Source organism: Centroberyx gerrardi, chromosome 15 (assembly GCF_048128805.1).
Source record: "Centroberyx gerrardi isolate f3 chromosome 15, fCenGer3.hap1.cur.20231027, whole genome shotgun sequence".
In the NCBI taxonomy this organism is placed as follows: Eukaryota; Metazoa; Chordata; class Actinopteri; order Beryciformes; family Berycidae; genus Centroberyx; species Centroberyx gerrardi.
Genome location: NC_136011.1, coordinates 1,949,306 through 1,964,090, shown reverse-complemented (window position 1 = coordinate 1,964,090; position 14,785 = coordinate 1,949,306). Strand labels below are relative to the sequence as shown.

Below are 14,785 nucleotides of genomic sequence, written 5' to 3'. Positions count from 1 at the left end.
AAATTGGCGACGCTTAATATACGTCATCAAAAAGGGCCGTGTTGTAAAACTTGAAGCCCAGAAGTCCCACACGAGAAACCCTACTTGCACGAGACTGTTTTGGAGTTATACATGTTTTGTTCCTGGAATAAAGCTAATTACGTGGATTTTACTTGAACGGACAGACGAGGGGCTTGCTGCTACCAGTTACTAGAACCTCAAGATTCAATATTTTACTGTCATGTCAAGACAGTAGATTGCAATTTCAGGATTCTGTCAGGTGTTTCTCTGACCTGACTGCTGTATTTTTCAGAACTATCTAACTAGCAAAACTGCTTAGTTGACCATTAGCTGCCTTACCTTGCTAGCTTGCCAGCTTTACAATGTGCCAGGTGGATGAAGACTACCATGGTCAGCTGGACCGCCCAGAGGTGCCCAGGTAGCGTACACTACATGGCATGCCAGGGGGAACTCTTCAACCTTTCCAGAGTTTTGGACTCGAGTCAGACTCGAGTCACAATTTTAATAGCTTGAGATTTGACTTAACGCATGAAGAGAAGACTTGAGACTTGACTTGACTTGGGTTCTAGTGACTTGGGACTTGACTTTGACTTGTACTTTGATGACTTGAAAAGGTTTCTAAAGTCTTGACTTGAGATCTTGTGTTTGTGTAAATGACTTAGATTGAAAGTGATGAGATTTGTTCCAGCAGATGACTGAATTTAAATTCTGTTTTCTGAATTTGTATGGAATGACTGAATTTATTGAAGTTGAAACTGATTATAGAAATCAAACTCATGGTGCTCTTACCAAGTTTTTATCCTATTAAAACCATATTGCATTGAAAAGTCCTAGATATTTAGTTTTCTTTCAGATATTAAATTGATACTGGACTCTTGATTTGTTCTGACTTGACTTGCTGTTCTACATTTAGACTTGAGACTTTACATTAATGACATGGACTTGACTTGCTGTTCTACATTTAGACTTGAGACTTGACATTAATGACATGGACTTGACTTGGTAATCTACATTTAGACTTGGGACTTGACTTGAGACTCGAGCAAGTTGACTTGGTCACACCTGCTTTCCATCACAGGACAAAACCGACATTACCAGACCAGGGCGTGATTGTTAGTCTCGTTTCCACTATTAAGCCACTGGAGTAGCCTTAAACCTAATTTACATGACATTGTCAAATAAACCCAGTTTATTCATTATTCATTTCACTCAATTAAGAATAAGGAACACATCTTGTTGTTTTGGTGTTTGTTTTTTCATCACAAACCACATCACACTGTGTCGTACCATATGAAGCGGGTTTTCATGATGGCTGTCATTCTTCCCTTTCTCAGTGTTTCCAATAAATGTGTCAAATGTAAAGAGGCCACAGCAGCTCTGGTCATCAGGGCAGGAGATGCATTCTGCAGGTAAGACATGGAGCATGTTGGTATCTACTGTATGCCTATAGGGTCACTATATGGACCCTTCTAGACTCAGGACCTGGCCTCTAGCAAGTTAAAAGTGAATTTCATGCAACCTTTTCTCAGAATTTGTTTTTGTTTTAACTGTATTTTACTGACTGAGCTTTTTGTCTGTGTCTCTGCTATAAGTGGCTGCTTCAAAGAATACTTTATTCACAAGTTCAGGGCCATGCTGGGCAAAAATAGGATCATTTTTCCTGGTGAGAAGGTAAGGCGTGTGTTTTGTGTGTGTATAGTTGTTGTGTATCTGTGTTTGTGTATGAACAGTAGGTAGGCTAAATAGCTATTGACTGGGTTGAGTTGAAGTGTGTGTGTGTGTGTGTGTGTGTGTGTGTGTACAGCATCTACCTCATTCTCCAGAACTGTGATTGGTTCTTCTGTGTTGTAGGTGCTGCTGGCTGTATCCGGAGGTCCTTCCTCCTGCTCCATGCTCAATCAAGTCCAAGAGGTTTACCTGTCTTATCTATCTGTCCATCTGTCTTTCAAATTATGTATTCATCATAATATCTTCTCTCAGCACAGGGTAGAAGTGTTAGCATTAAAGGAATACACCAGGTTTTTGGTACCTCCGTTTGAAAATCTTCTAATATCAATCCAGGGTAGTATTTTGTGAGTATGAACTGTAGATCCTGCTTGAAATTGCCGTTCCCGTCCATCTTCAATTTTCCCGTTTTGTTTACTTCCGCAAAGTAGCACTTCTTCACTTTCTGTTGGGGCAGAAAGTCCAACCCGATGTGTGGGAGACACCCCTTCTCTGGGGGTTGTCGAAAGGCATTCTGGGAAACTGAGAAATAGACGAGGCAGGTTGAGGGAAAGTGGGAAGAAGAACGAAACTTCCCCAACATCCGCTGAAATGAATGGCAGATGGAAGTCCTCGCTTTTCCAAAATGAGCATATGACCGAACACATACTGTATGACCTTGTACAGTATTCTTTTTTTTCTTTTCTGTCTTTTATTCCTATTAGTGCAAATGAAAACCTTTTCTGTGTCCCAGGGTTTGAGTCAAAGTGCTCACAAGAAGTTGAGATTCATACCTGGGATTGTCTACGTTGATGGTAATTTGACATTATGCATAAAAGAATATCAATCTTTGACTAAATTTTCCCTTTTGTTATTTTGCAAATGCCCATAACAACTTTGTGTGTGTGGGTGTGTGTGTGTCTTCCCAGAGGGTGGCGCTGTAGGTCAGTCTATGGAGGAGAGACAAAGGACAGTGGCTGAACTGCAGTCTGTGTTTAAAGCCACTGGCTACCCCTACCACATCACATCTCTGGAACAGGTTTGTTTGGACGTAGCAGGGATGTGCACAACTCCAGCAGCCTGTTGCACCCATTCAAATTAAATTCATAGGCTAATTTGAACGTAAATTCTTTTACACGTCATTACAATTTTAACGGTTGTATTAACTGAAATGGTTCCAATGTAGAAATGAGTCGCAGCTTAAAACTTACACCGACCCCTATCTATGTGGAAAGTCTTTGTAAAATAGCTCGTGGCACGGCACATCGATTTGATAGATGGGTAAAAATTGAAATTGGATCACTGAACTGATGAAGAACCAACTATGATTTTTGCTTGCCATCAATAAAATGAAGAATGTTTTCTCACCCTATTAGTGATAGGGGGAGTTGCTTTAAGCCTAACTACATAGCTTTTACCCTGTTGAAATTAACAGTTACAGCACTTGAAGTGACTGTTGTATCTAGTTGCATCTAGTTGTGTACATAGATTTATGTCTGGTTGTTGTGGATATGGGAGTCAAACTACAAATTAAAACTTTGTACTAGATAATGGTCCTATATGTTGACATTGGGTGATATTAAATCAGCTAAATGTATCCAGTTTTTCTTTTGCTATCATAAGTTGGCTAAAGTTAACTACTGTTAATTGGGGCAGGAGAAATTGATTTTGCCTCGCATGTTATTGGAAATAGAAGGTCACTGTCTGTAACAATTTTGTGATTAGTGGTCCCTTTACACTCTAGTAGTTAAGATGTACCTTAAAGCAATATTCGACTTAGTTTTAACATGGGGGTTATTTGACACTTGACCACCATGAAAACCAGAATATAAACTAATCACTAAGATCAGATGCAGCTGGACGAGTTTGTAGCGTTCAGATTTTTACTTCCCATTCATTTAAATGAGGCCACGAAAACTGACATTTAATACGTTGATGATCATATTCAACAACAGATCCTGCTACTGTGATTTTCAACTGACTGTGGGTCCAACGTTTTAGAACATAAACTACCATTTTTATTGACAGAAGAGAACATAGCGGCGGGATACCATTTAGGAGAGATAGTTCCTGTTTGTAGTAACTTATATCCATTGATTTTAGTGAGTTTTGAGTTTTTAAATTGAGTGAGATTTGAGTGGAGCAATGACTGATGACTGGCAAAATATTATTGTTTGGTTAATATGATAAATGATTAGACATATGCTACTAAGCTAACGGCTTAGAGGGAGTACTGGTCCTGATTACTCCTGGTGTGATTTTTAAAATTTAAAATATAGTGCTTCCAAATAGATTTCGAGGGATTTTTTCTTGAAATCAAATGTAATGCAGTCTGAACATGTCCTCCAATCTCCCCGTCAGGTCCTTCACCTTCCTAGTTCAGTCCTGGAAGCGGCCTCCTCATCCCCGGAGCGACCAGCCGACACCTACAAAGCCGCTGTCGATCACTTCATTCAGACCAGCCATAGCCACTGTGTCAGCCCAGAGGAGCAGCCCGACCTATCAGGGCTCAGCATCCAGGAGTCCCACACACAATCACTGCAGCAACTGTTTGGCTCTGTGAAGACACTGACGGCCAAAGAGGACCTACTGCACACATTAAGGTGTGACACACGTACACACACACTCATAGTCTCATGGCTTTTGGAGTACCTAATGTGCCAAAATAAAATAAACAAAATTAATAAAATAAACAAATATGCCTTTATGAAATAATTATATGAATAAATACAGAAATATATATTTAAATTAGTAAATAAATCTGTTTTCATTTCATAATGCTCTTTTCCAAAGGGCACCTTTGCAAGTGGCTCATCTTTTCCCCTTTTCCCTATTTCATTTCATAACACTTTTCATAATGATATTTGGAAATACATCCTTAGGAAAAGAACTATTATGAAATGAAATTATTATTTTTATTTTTTTTAAAGCCATTTGGAAACAAGGCTGTTATTAAGAAATTATATTGAAATTAAATGTAATAATGTTATTATGAAGATGAAAAATCAAAAATATTTCATACTAATGACTTGAGTATTATTTAATTATTTAACAATTTCATTTATTTATATATTTTTCTGTATTTATTCATATAGGCACATATTTTGTCATATAAGGTCCTTTATGACTGCTGATATTTTTAGTTTGATATATTTTCAGTAGTTTTGATGAATTGATGCAATTAATCTATCATTTGTCAGTATTGGACTTTCTAAGATTTACCAGTATGACAGCATTTTTCACATAGAATTCACCCTGAGGTATTTAGCACAATATACATACATACACACACAATACCTTCTCCTCTCTGTGTGTTTTCCTCGTAGACAGCATCTGCTGGTCCATACAGCTCGTACTGGAGGCTACAGTAAACTGATGCTAGGAGACAACTGTACCAGACTTGCTGTCAAACTACTTGCTAGTATATCACTGGGCAGAGGAGCACAGCTGGCTGTAGACACGGTAAGTGACTCTGTGTGTGTGTGTGTGTGTGTGTGTGTGTGTGTGTGTGTGTGTGCATGTGTATGGGGAGAGAAGAATGAGACATTAATTCATAGAGGGCTTTCACGTGGACTTAACACAGCCTATGGTGGCCATATTGGAGGTCCACAATTTTTGGGCGACAGCAGCTGAGAGTAGCTGATTGTATTTCTAAACTTACGCCTTTGCCATCTCAACGGTATTGAACAGACATAGTTACTATTCACTCATTCATTTACTTATAACATTACTGCATGGATCTACACCATCATATCTTATTCAGATATCTCGCTCTTTCTCTCTAGCCTGGTTGTTGTTGTTATATTATTTGAGCACACCCAATTCTCCAATGGACCTCCACGATGTTGACAGCATGTCTCTATACGGAGCATTTCTGCTTTAAACAAACTGTGTTAATAGTGTGGGTGTGTATGTGTGGGTGTGTGTATGCATGGTTGTCTACAGGGTTTCTCAGACCCCAGGTATGGCGACATAATAACAGTGAGGCCGATGAGGGACTACTCTGCTAAAGAAATCTCTTTCTACAACCACATGTACAAAGTGCCGTCTGTCTTCATACCCAGCTTGGATACTAAGGTAAGATGTCAGCCAATTGGCACTAATAATAGGCCAAGCAATTACCTAGAAATATTGACATTCAATTCAAAATGAAATGAAAAATTACTTTTTCTTCATATCATAACAATATCGACAATATCAACAACAATAAATTCCACAAAATTTTTATATTTTTATATTGTTCAAATCCCATTACTTGTACTGCCCGGAAAAGGCATATCTTTAGTGGTTACTTCATCATGTACTAGTAGGCGTATATAAAAACCAATAATATCCAACCAATAATATCATCATAAGATCATTTTCTTCTGCGAGAGCTGAATTGAAAATCAGTCTCAACCTGGCATCATATGACTTGTTGAACTCTTGAATAAACTAGGATCACCATCAACACACACACATACTGAGAGAGTTCACATATCTCTCTGTCTATCCCACAGACAACAGACAAGGCCAGTATCCAGCGTCTTACAGAGAGCTTTGTCACTAAACTCCAGGCTGACTTTCCCTCGACTGTCAGCACCATCTACAGGTTAGTATGGGAAATGCAAAAAAAAACATGTTCACATGCGTGCACACTTGATGCACACTTGATTTTTCAAATTATCAGTACAAAATGTGTTTGAGGCCACGATTTTCTACAAAACGAAAAGCAGAGTAGTGTCAGCACACCCTAAGGTGATTTCAAACACTAAAAAACTCAATGTGTGTCCTCTAGGACCAGTGAGAAGCTCCAGACAGCATGTCCCCCTCAGAGCTCCTCTGCTGCTGACCGCTGTGATAAGTGCCTGCTCTGTTTGTGTGCCTTGGATACTAATGTTGGTGAGTATTGTATGGTAGAGCCAAGGTTTACACATCGATTAAGATCAAGACAATTTGACCATATGGTGGAGTATAGCTCAAGTAGGAATATCCCTGGGACCAGAATTCTTTTGCTGGGACCAAGCCAACTAGGTTGATTCAGAAATCAAAGCTATAGAACAGAAAGAAAGCATGATGCATGTGAATTGGACTAACACTGTTGTTCCCATGTCAGCCCAATGCATGTACCTTCGTATCAATCGTTTTACTCATTTAAATGCAATAAATAAAATAGCGATTTTGCTGTCGTTTTGCTTTGAGTTGACACCACAGAAAAGGAAAGAGTGAGGTGCATTTTTCCTTTTTGCTTTGAGTTTGTCAATCCAGAAAAGAAGTAAGTATTGCGGAGGCAGGACAGACTCTGACTTCCGGACAAGACGAACCTCCATTTCAGAGTAAAAGTGTTACTTTCTGCCGGTCTTAACTTTGAATAAGCTACGTAAGCTGTCTTCACAGCTTGCTTTCTAACATGAAGTAGCTAACGTTAGCCTAGAAAAGTAACAAGCTAGCTAGTCAAACACAACAAACTGGAATAGGTTAGGACGAAGACAACGATGTCTTTGATTCACATCATTTTTAACCAACACTGAATAGATTACATTGAAGCTCCATGATCAGTGATGTCTTCATTTGTAAGACATTTAAGATTAATTCCTAACAACTCGGTGCAAACAGGCAAACACGCTTTTACTCTGAAACATGAGGTCTGTCCTGTCCAGAAGTCAGAGCCTGTCCTGTCCACATCTCCGCAACACTTAAAGAGCAACTAAACCCCAAACCCAAATATGCGGTGAAGCCTGACATCCAATGGTGAAAAGTAGGGTACTGAACTGACCATCTGCTATTGGCTGGTCTTTGGTGCCATGTGATGTCACCTTCTATAGAGTACAACAGATGGTGACATCACCTGGCACTAAAAACCAGCCAATAGCAGATGGGATGGTGTAGTTACTCTTTAAGTCCTTTTCTGTATTGACAAACTCTCTTTTCTGTGGTCTCGCATCAAACGCAAAAAGCAAAAGGCAGTAAAATCGCTTCTTTATTCATTGCACTTAAATGACTAAAACAATTGATACGAAGGTACACGCATTCAGCCCACTGAGGTGTTAACTTCCTTGTATAATGTCCCCGGAAACCATAAAGAAGGATCAGAGAGGACGTACTTGTGGTTCAGTTGGCTAAAGACTAAGGGCAAGAATGTCATGATTCAATTCGATTTTGACTCATGGGGTCACAATTTGATTCAAAATTGATTCTCTATTCATTATGATTATCTACACTGCGATTTGATACATAGATTGCCATTTTGAATTATCTGCCCATTGACTACAGTAGACACTTGAATACATTCCAGAGAAAAAAAAAATGTGATCATATATGTTTTGAGTGTATTGAATTTATTTTTTAAACTTACTTTTTTATCAATCAACATATACTGCACAGTGGAACACCTCTTTCCAGGTTTTTAAAGGATAAGTTCGGCAATTTTCGACCTATATATCATTTGTCTCTTACATACCCGTACCCAATTTTTTTTCTCCCTTTCTCCCTCTAGTAGAGAAAGCCTCAGCTTTCCAGGCCACACTGATCTCAGAGCAGCTTTCGCTAAGAGGAGCTCCAGGAGCAGCCAACACTGGGATCCCAACACTGATCCCAGGTATGCACACAGATTTCACCTCCAGTCATGCCTTCTATGTACTCACTGCCTCTCTATGAAACAAGCAGTGATGATGAGTTTCTTACATTGGAGTAGAAATCTGTAGTTCAGAAATATGAGTGAAATTTGAATTTCATGTGAAGAGCAAAATTAAGCCAAATTTGCTGATATAGATTTGTTTTTGTAATGACATAAAAAAATGGACATAGCTTTGTATTTAACTCCCATTATACAATTTCAAAGGGAATTTTTCATGACAAAGTTTGCTTTTTGCCATGTGCACTTCTTAGGGCAACTACAGTATGTACTGTCAGGGCCTGGCCCAGTGAGAAATTAGGCAATTCTGACTTGACAAATACAAATGGCGAAGAATTGATAACCTGACTATGACAAAAGAAGAAAATTATAAGATGTGAGACGGGGTATTTACAAGCTTTTTCTCTCTCTAACTAGCTACATAACTCAGACCAAAATGTTCCAACTTGTTCCGACTGCAGGCAGACTGCTTTGCAATTCTTACTTTATCACGTTTCTCCAGTCGGGAATGTAACATTCAACTACCGGTGCACGCACATTCGTTCAAAGTTTGAAGTGTCATCACATAGTAGCAATCATAGCAATAAACCAATTTGGAGACAGGCAGATCCACCGCTGGTTTCAATGATATTCATGCGCTTTTCAAGGATGAACCTAAACTAATACAGAAAGGCAAACTGGCTCACCACATGGCTCATGTTAATTTCGTGATTGGAGCGCACAGCAACTGCTGTGATTTGACTTCAACTTTGAAAATTTGTCTAAAACTGTAAAATCCCTTCAAATATCATCTAGTGTAAGGCCAGCATAAGTCAACGCATGAATTAACACATGAATTAAATATTTAGTTCACTTGTTAACAACATAATGCTTTGGTAGCACAGTGTTGTAACTTGTTGGGGTTTTTAAAGTCAACATGGTTTCACTCACTCCAATCATGCCTATCCCCACCCCTACACCCAAGCACCTATAAAGTGCTAGCACACTTGCTATTTTTTTTTTTACATTTCAACTGCAAAATGTTATCACCTCTATCAAAGTGCATTACAATTGAGACTTTGCTCATTGAGTTTAAAAAACAAACAAACCTTGTTTTGTTAATAAAGTATCTTATGCAAGTGTAGAGGACAGGGTGCAGGAGAACAAGGGTGCAATCTTCCTTTCTAGTTGTGTAGTTTTTGCAATTTGCAAACAGAAAAATTTCTGTGAATATGTGATGATACCAACTTTTGATAAACACAGGCTAACGATATTAGTGCCCCAGTATATCTGCCATTGCTCCGGTTGCTTACATCTTACTTACAAGGTTGAATTGAGTTAATTTAGTTTTTTACACACATGGTCAAGAATATTTTCATAATACCTAGATTAGGTTGCCATCTCCAAACTTTTTTCCGTAGCACCAGTACAAATGCGAACTAAAGAGGAGAATTTTATTCTATCCCAGTTGTAAAGCAGCTAAATATGCACTAGTGGGCTTGTGAAATTTCAATCGCTGGTCATAATAAGAGTTATTCCCTTTGTGGTCCGTGGTAGTTCCAGGGGTCCCAGGGTCGACTGCTGCCCCTGGACAGTGCTGTTCCTCTGGGGCAGGTGAGGGCTGTGGGACAACAGGAGGTGGAAGAGGTTGCTGTTCTTCTGTCAAGTAAGTGTTCTATAACTTATTTTGTTGTATACAGTAATAAGGCGGTGGCTCTCAATCCTGGTCCTCGGGTATCACAGCCCTGCTGGTTTTCACCCTTGCCATCTAATCAGGGACTGATTTACACCTGGGATGCCAGGTGAATGCAGTTAACCACCTGGTAGGATAGAAAACTAGCAGGGCTGTGGTGGAGAACCTGGGTTGAGGACCACTGTACTAAGGAATAGGTGAGTATCTGCCATCATAACTGGATCATAAACGTGACACAGTTTAGTACCTACACTAAATTTATCTAAAAAATTTGGTACTACACTATATCATAGCAAACAAGAAAACCCTTCAAGCAGTGTCACAGAAAAAAACACTTACTACTGTACTGTACTTTTTTTTTTGTTTTGATGTTGGTTGGGTGGGTGTACATCTTTATGTGCTTCATAGCTGAAATAGTTCCATATTTGGCTCCTGGCACCGGTTTGTCAGACAGTTTTTGTGCACTCAGTTCAAAGTTCTCTCAGTTCAAGATGTGGTGGACATTTGGTATCGAACATTGATAAAATTAAATATTGAATTTAATGTCTTGCAATGGTATCAAAGTAATATTGAAATTTTGCATTTGTGACAGTGCCAGCATATAAGGATGAGAGGGGGTCATCAATGTTCAAGGTTCATGGTCTGAAATGAACACCCGCCAAGCGCCAAATAGAGTAAAAAGTGGCTTTGACGGCTGATGATGATGATGGTCATTTTGTGCTATAGGACAGTAAAAGTCAAGCAGAGTGCTATTTAATGATGCTGAAATGATCTTTGTCTACTTTATCTTATCCAATAAATAAAAAATAAAAAAAATGTGATTATCTTCATAGAGCCTACTTTTGTGGTGTGCACCGAGTTACCTGTATTATTGTCATATTACAGGGCTCCAGAGACCAAGGAGCTGAAGAGCCTGTTGTGTTACAGCTGTCAGCTGACCATCAAAGACATGGTGGGTGAAAACACACACACACACACACACACACACACACACACACATACAGCCTGTCTGATATGTTGGGTGTTCAAAGAAACAAATGAAATGAGAACATACTACATTTTGACATTTTACTACTCTTGTCCTGCTGTGTTTTCTCCTCTCCTCCTCTTATTCTCTTCTATTCTATTCTCTTGCCATATCCCTTTTCTTTATGCATCCTTTCCCTTCCCAGTCCTCAGTGGAGGTTCTCCCTCAGTACATCTTGTCAGAGGCCCAGAGGAGGAACAGGAGGTGAGTCGGAGATTTGGTTGGTTTCAAAAGTCTGAGCTGCGTTCAACAAATCATCTGTGGGGAACTTTTGTTTGCTAGGAAAAATAACACACAACCTATGCCACAGTTTTTACCTGATTTCAAAATGATGCCATGCTGTTTAACTCTGGAAGAGCCAGCTGATTTGGGTAGGCTATAGGCTATTTTATATTTTCACATTCAGAAGCCAGAAACTACGCCTTTAGACCAGCGTTACATGGTGAAACTATTCATGCAACTTGGTTGTGTTGGTCAGTTGTGAGTTGCATGAGGTTCATGCAACTTGTTACACAATGCATTTCAAATTCAACCAAAACTACATGCATCAACACGGTCTACAATAGCTTTAAACGGTTGAAAGGGGGGGAAAGTCATGTTTTTCAACAGCAAACATTATTTTATGTTTACATAAAATTTAAAAACAAGTAATTTTGCATATTAAATCTCTTTGCGGTGGCATAATATTAACATACCGTAAGCTATTTCCACAGTTAGCCTTTAAGCTAACGGCAGCTAACGTCTACTGCCAAGTTAACTTTCAATACAGGAAATACTTAAACTACCTGGAATACAACAATATTTAATTGTAAAGTTAATCCACAAACCTTCAAAATAGTGGATGACAGTGATTTATTTTTCTTGGATGTACGTCACAAGCTGTATGTCCATTGTGTTTTTTTAGTGGCCGTAGTAGTACTACAATTGGCCCAACTGAAAGTAATGTGACATGATATCAGCATTTTGATTGGCTGTTGCATGAACCTAGCTGCAAAAAGTTCAGTTTAAATTTGATGCAACCAGGTTGCACGCAACTTTTCAGTTAATTGCAGGGAGTGATACACAACTTAGTTGCATACAACCAAGTTGCATGAAAAAGTTTCAGCGTGTAATGTCGGCCTTAGCTGAAAATCTTTAGAATCGGTCTGTCTCCGTGGAAACTGTCTGTCAGAATGGACCCATCATTTGACAGCTGCTTGGTGAAAGGGGGCTAACATCGATCATACACCACTTTCGTTGTACGATTTTAAAAATCTAAAAACAAGACTGTGGTTCTAGGAAAAGTCAAGTCGGGAGGTTTCTGCACAGCTTGTAAAAGTTGAGACATTTCAGTTAAAAAATTCAAAATACCTGTCACTCATGGCTTGGCCTTCCTAGTGTTAAACAGCAATATTTCAAGTAAGTATCATTTCACTTGTCACGTGTCAGCCATTATTTGAAACCAAATATCGACACCCTATTATAAATCATCATTTCATTGCCTTAAAGTATAGGAAAACAAGTCCTGCACACTGCCTTAACTTGCAAGAATTACTTTATTTCAAAAAATGCATTAAATGAAGTCAATTCTTGCAAGTTAATACCTTCTGACTGTGGCAAATGCATTGGTGGGTTTAGACATTTCATGACCATTAATGGCGATGGGGAAAAAACTAAAATTACATTCTTTATACTTTAACATCACCTTGTGTTGGTCACACACTACTGCACACAAACATCCTCAGCTAACATTAAATAGATTGTTAGCAAGTGGCTTATGTATGAGTGTAATGTCTTACTGAACAGTGTCCCATCTTCCCATTCATTCCCATCCCATTCTGTCTATCATATTAAAGTAGCAATATGTGACATTTTCATATAAATGTCAGTTTTGCCACTCTCCATCACCGACTGATCTAACACAACAGTGATTCAACCTATATCCAGTTCATGAAAGCTTTTCCATTGTCTGTTCTAAACACCTGGTGTCTGGTAGCTCTTTCCAGGGAAAAATCCTCTGGCGCACAGGAAGGGATGTGTTTTAAGTTTACAATTTGTTTGGAATAAACAGAAGAAGAACTGGGTAGTTAGCATGAGCAGTGATAGCCACCCTGAACAAAGAAAAGAGCTCCACCTACAGAAACTCAAACTGCATCAACAGAAAATCCAAGGAGAAAGACGTCACAGTACTGGACACACTGTTTGATTGACAGGTGATCTCTGGGAAGTGCAGTGCAGAAACACCACAGCAATGAGCACTGAGCACCAAAGATGGAGACAAAATAATAAAAAAAAAGATCTTTAATCTTGCGGATTACCACTTTAATAAAGTTCTGTTCCTCTTCACTTATGTTCTATTCTGTTCTGTAGGTCTCAGATGAGAGAGGAGATCAGCGAGTTCCTGCTGGATGAAGATTGCGAAGGGGAAGAGAGGGAATAGGCAAAGCTCTACATGAGTGGTTCTCAATCCTGGTCCTCAGGAGTCAGGAGCCAGAGTCCTGCTGGTTTTCTACTCTACCTGGTAGTTGGGAGGGAGTGCAGGGAGGGAGGGAGTGCAGGGAGGGAGGGAGTGCAGGGAGGGAGGGAGTGGAGGTCTTTCGGGCAAGTGAAATGTTAAGATTACATTGATAAAATGTATTGAATAATCACCCGACACTTACTCAAACATATCAAACATGCCTGCACGCACATTCCAAGGTGCCCCATGTTGTCTTGTTTGCAGTAAAAAAGTGCTTCCAGTAGGAAATTCCAACATCACACAAAAGAATATCTATTTTTGCATACCACTTAAGTCAAATGTTTGTCCCACTTGTTCAGACATCTGGTTAATTTGGATTTCAGAGGTTGGGGGGGGGGGGGGGGGGATGAGGTTCCATAGAGCTCAACAGTGACTGCCCACTTTTGAACGGCTCCAGTTCCAGGAGGTGAATTTCCCATTCATTCCTCCATTGACGTTTCAGAAAAACATTTGATTCGGAGCAAAAAAAATTGGAAAACAGAAAAAAAGGCAAAGGTTTTTTTTTTTGTTTTTTTTTTTGTTTTCCAATTTTATTTTTTTTTTGCTCCGAATCAAATGTTTTATGGTCACGATTCATCTCGTAGTTGGTTGGCTTGGTTACAGGCTTAAAACTCTTTATATAAGGATTTTCTGAAACGTCAATGGAGGAATGAATGGGAAATTCACAAGTGGGCGGTCACTGTTGAGCTCTATTTGGGTCTAAATCTTGGGCTCATGTTGGTCTCTGCTAAGATGCTGCTGCGGTCTCTGTTAAACGCTGTGGCATTTCTATATTATTATTTTTAACAAGATAAAAGATCACAATCTAAGTGTATGTGTATGTGTTTTCTAATTTGCTCTCATAATAAAGCTGCTTTTTAAACCGTCACAGTTGTGAGATATTCATGTTATTGAAATGTATACTTTTCTTTGGCTGCTCAAGTGTGCTGTTGGCTCATTTAAAAACAATGTTTCATGCTGAATCCCTGTCGTCACCTTAAAGCACCGGTGCTTCCATAAAATGTAATGTCACGGGGCTGTTAGACTCTTGTTTCTGCTGCAGGGGCACCCCAGTAGAACATGAGACTCTCACTTTTTTCATCCGAAGGGGCGTTCTAATGGGAAACTTCCATGCTTCATTTTTGCCATGTGTGTGTTTTTTTACCATAGGGGCATCCTAACGGCTTGGTTGATGCACTGACTGGTAAACCATGTTGGTCTGTGTGTCAGCCAGGCTAGCACCCTAGACTGACTCTTGCTTGTGTGTTTGTGTGTGTACATGTGTTGTCTGTT

At 39.3% G+C, this 14,785-nt stretch overlaps 1 protein-coding gene across 2 annotated transcripts; it reads left to right on the top strand.

Annotated features, from left to right (window-relative positions):
- Positions 1–116: 116 nt before the first annotated feature.
- ctu2 (cytosolic thiouridylase subunit 2 homolog (S. pombe)) lies at positions 117–13,518 on the top strand. Of its 2 annotated transcripts, none has more exons than XM_078288807.1 (16): positions 117–418; positions 1,335–1,409; positions 1,593–1,671; positions 1,852–1,911; positions 2,459–2,519; positions 2,634–2,743; positions 4,066–4,307; positions 5,031–5,166; positions 5,650–5,781; positions 6,204–6,295; positions 6,482–6,585; positions 8,180–8,281; positions 9,860–9,962; positions 10,875–10,941; positions 11,162–11,220; positions 13,366–13,518. In XM_078288807.1, the coding sequence occupies exons 1-16, from the start codon at positions 363–365 to the stop codon at positions 13,433–13,435; spliced, it is 1,548 nt and encodes a 515-aa protein (XP_078144933.1). In that variant the 5' UTR covers positions 117–362; the 3' UTR covers positions 13,436–13,518. The 2 variants fall into 2 exon arrangements, with proteins under 2 accessions (XP_078144933.1, XP_078144931.1); XM_078288805.1 differs by having other exon boundaries at positions 9,854–9,962.
- The last annotated feature ends 1,267 nt before the right edge of the window (positions 13,519–14,785 follow it).

Coding starts and splice junctions, on each gene's coding strand:
- ctu2 (XM_078288805.1), top strand. CDS start 363: ATGTGCCAGGTGGATGAAGACTACCATGGTCAGCTGGACCGCCCAGAG. Junction 5,167..5,649: donor CACAGCTGGCTGTAGACACG/GTAAGTGACTCT, acceptor GGTTGTCTACAG/GGTTTCTCAGACCCCAGGTA. Junction 10,942..11,161: donor AGCTGACCATCAAAGACATG/GTGGGTGAAAAC, acceptor TTCCCTTCCCAG/TCCTCAGTGGAGGTTCTCCC.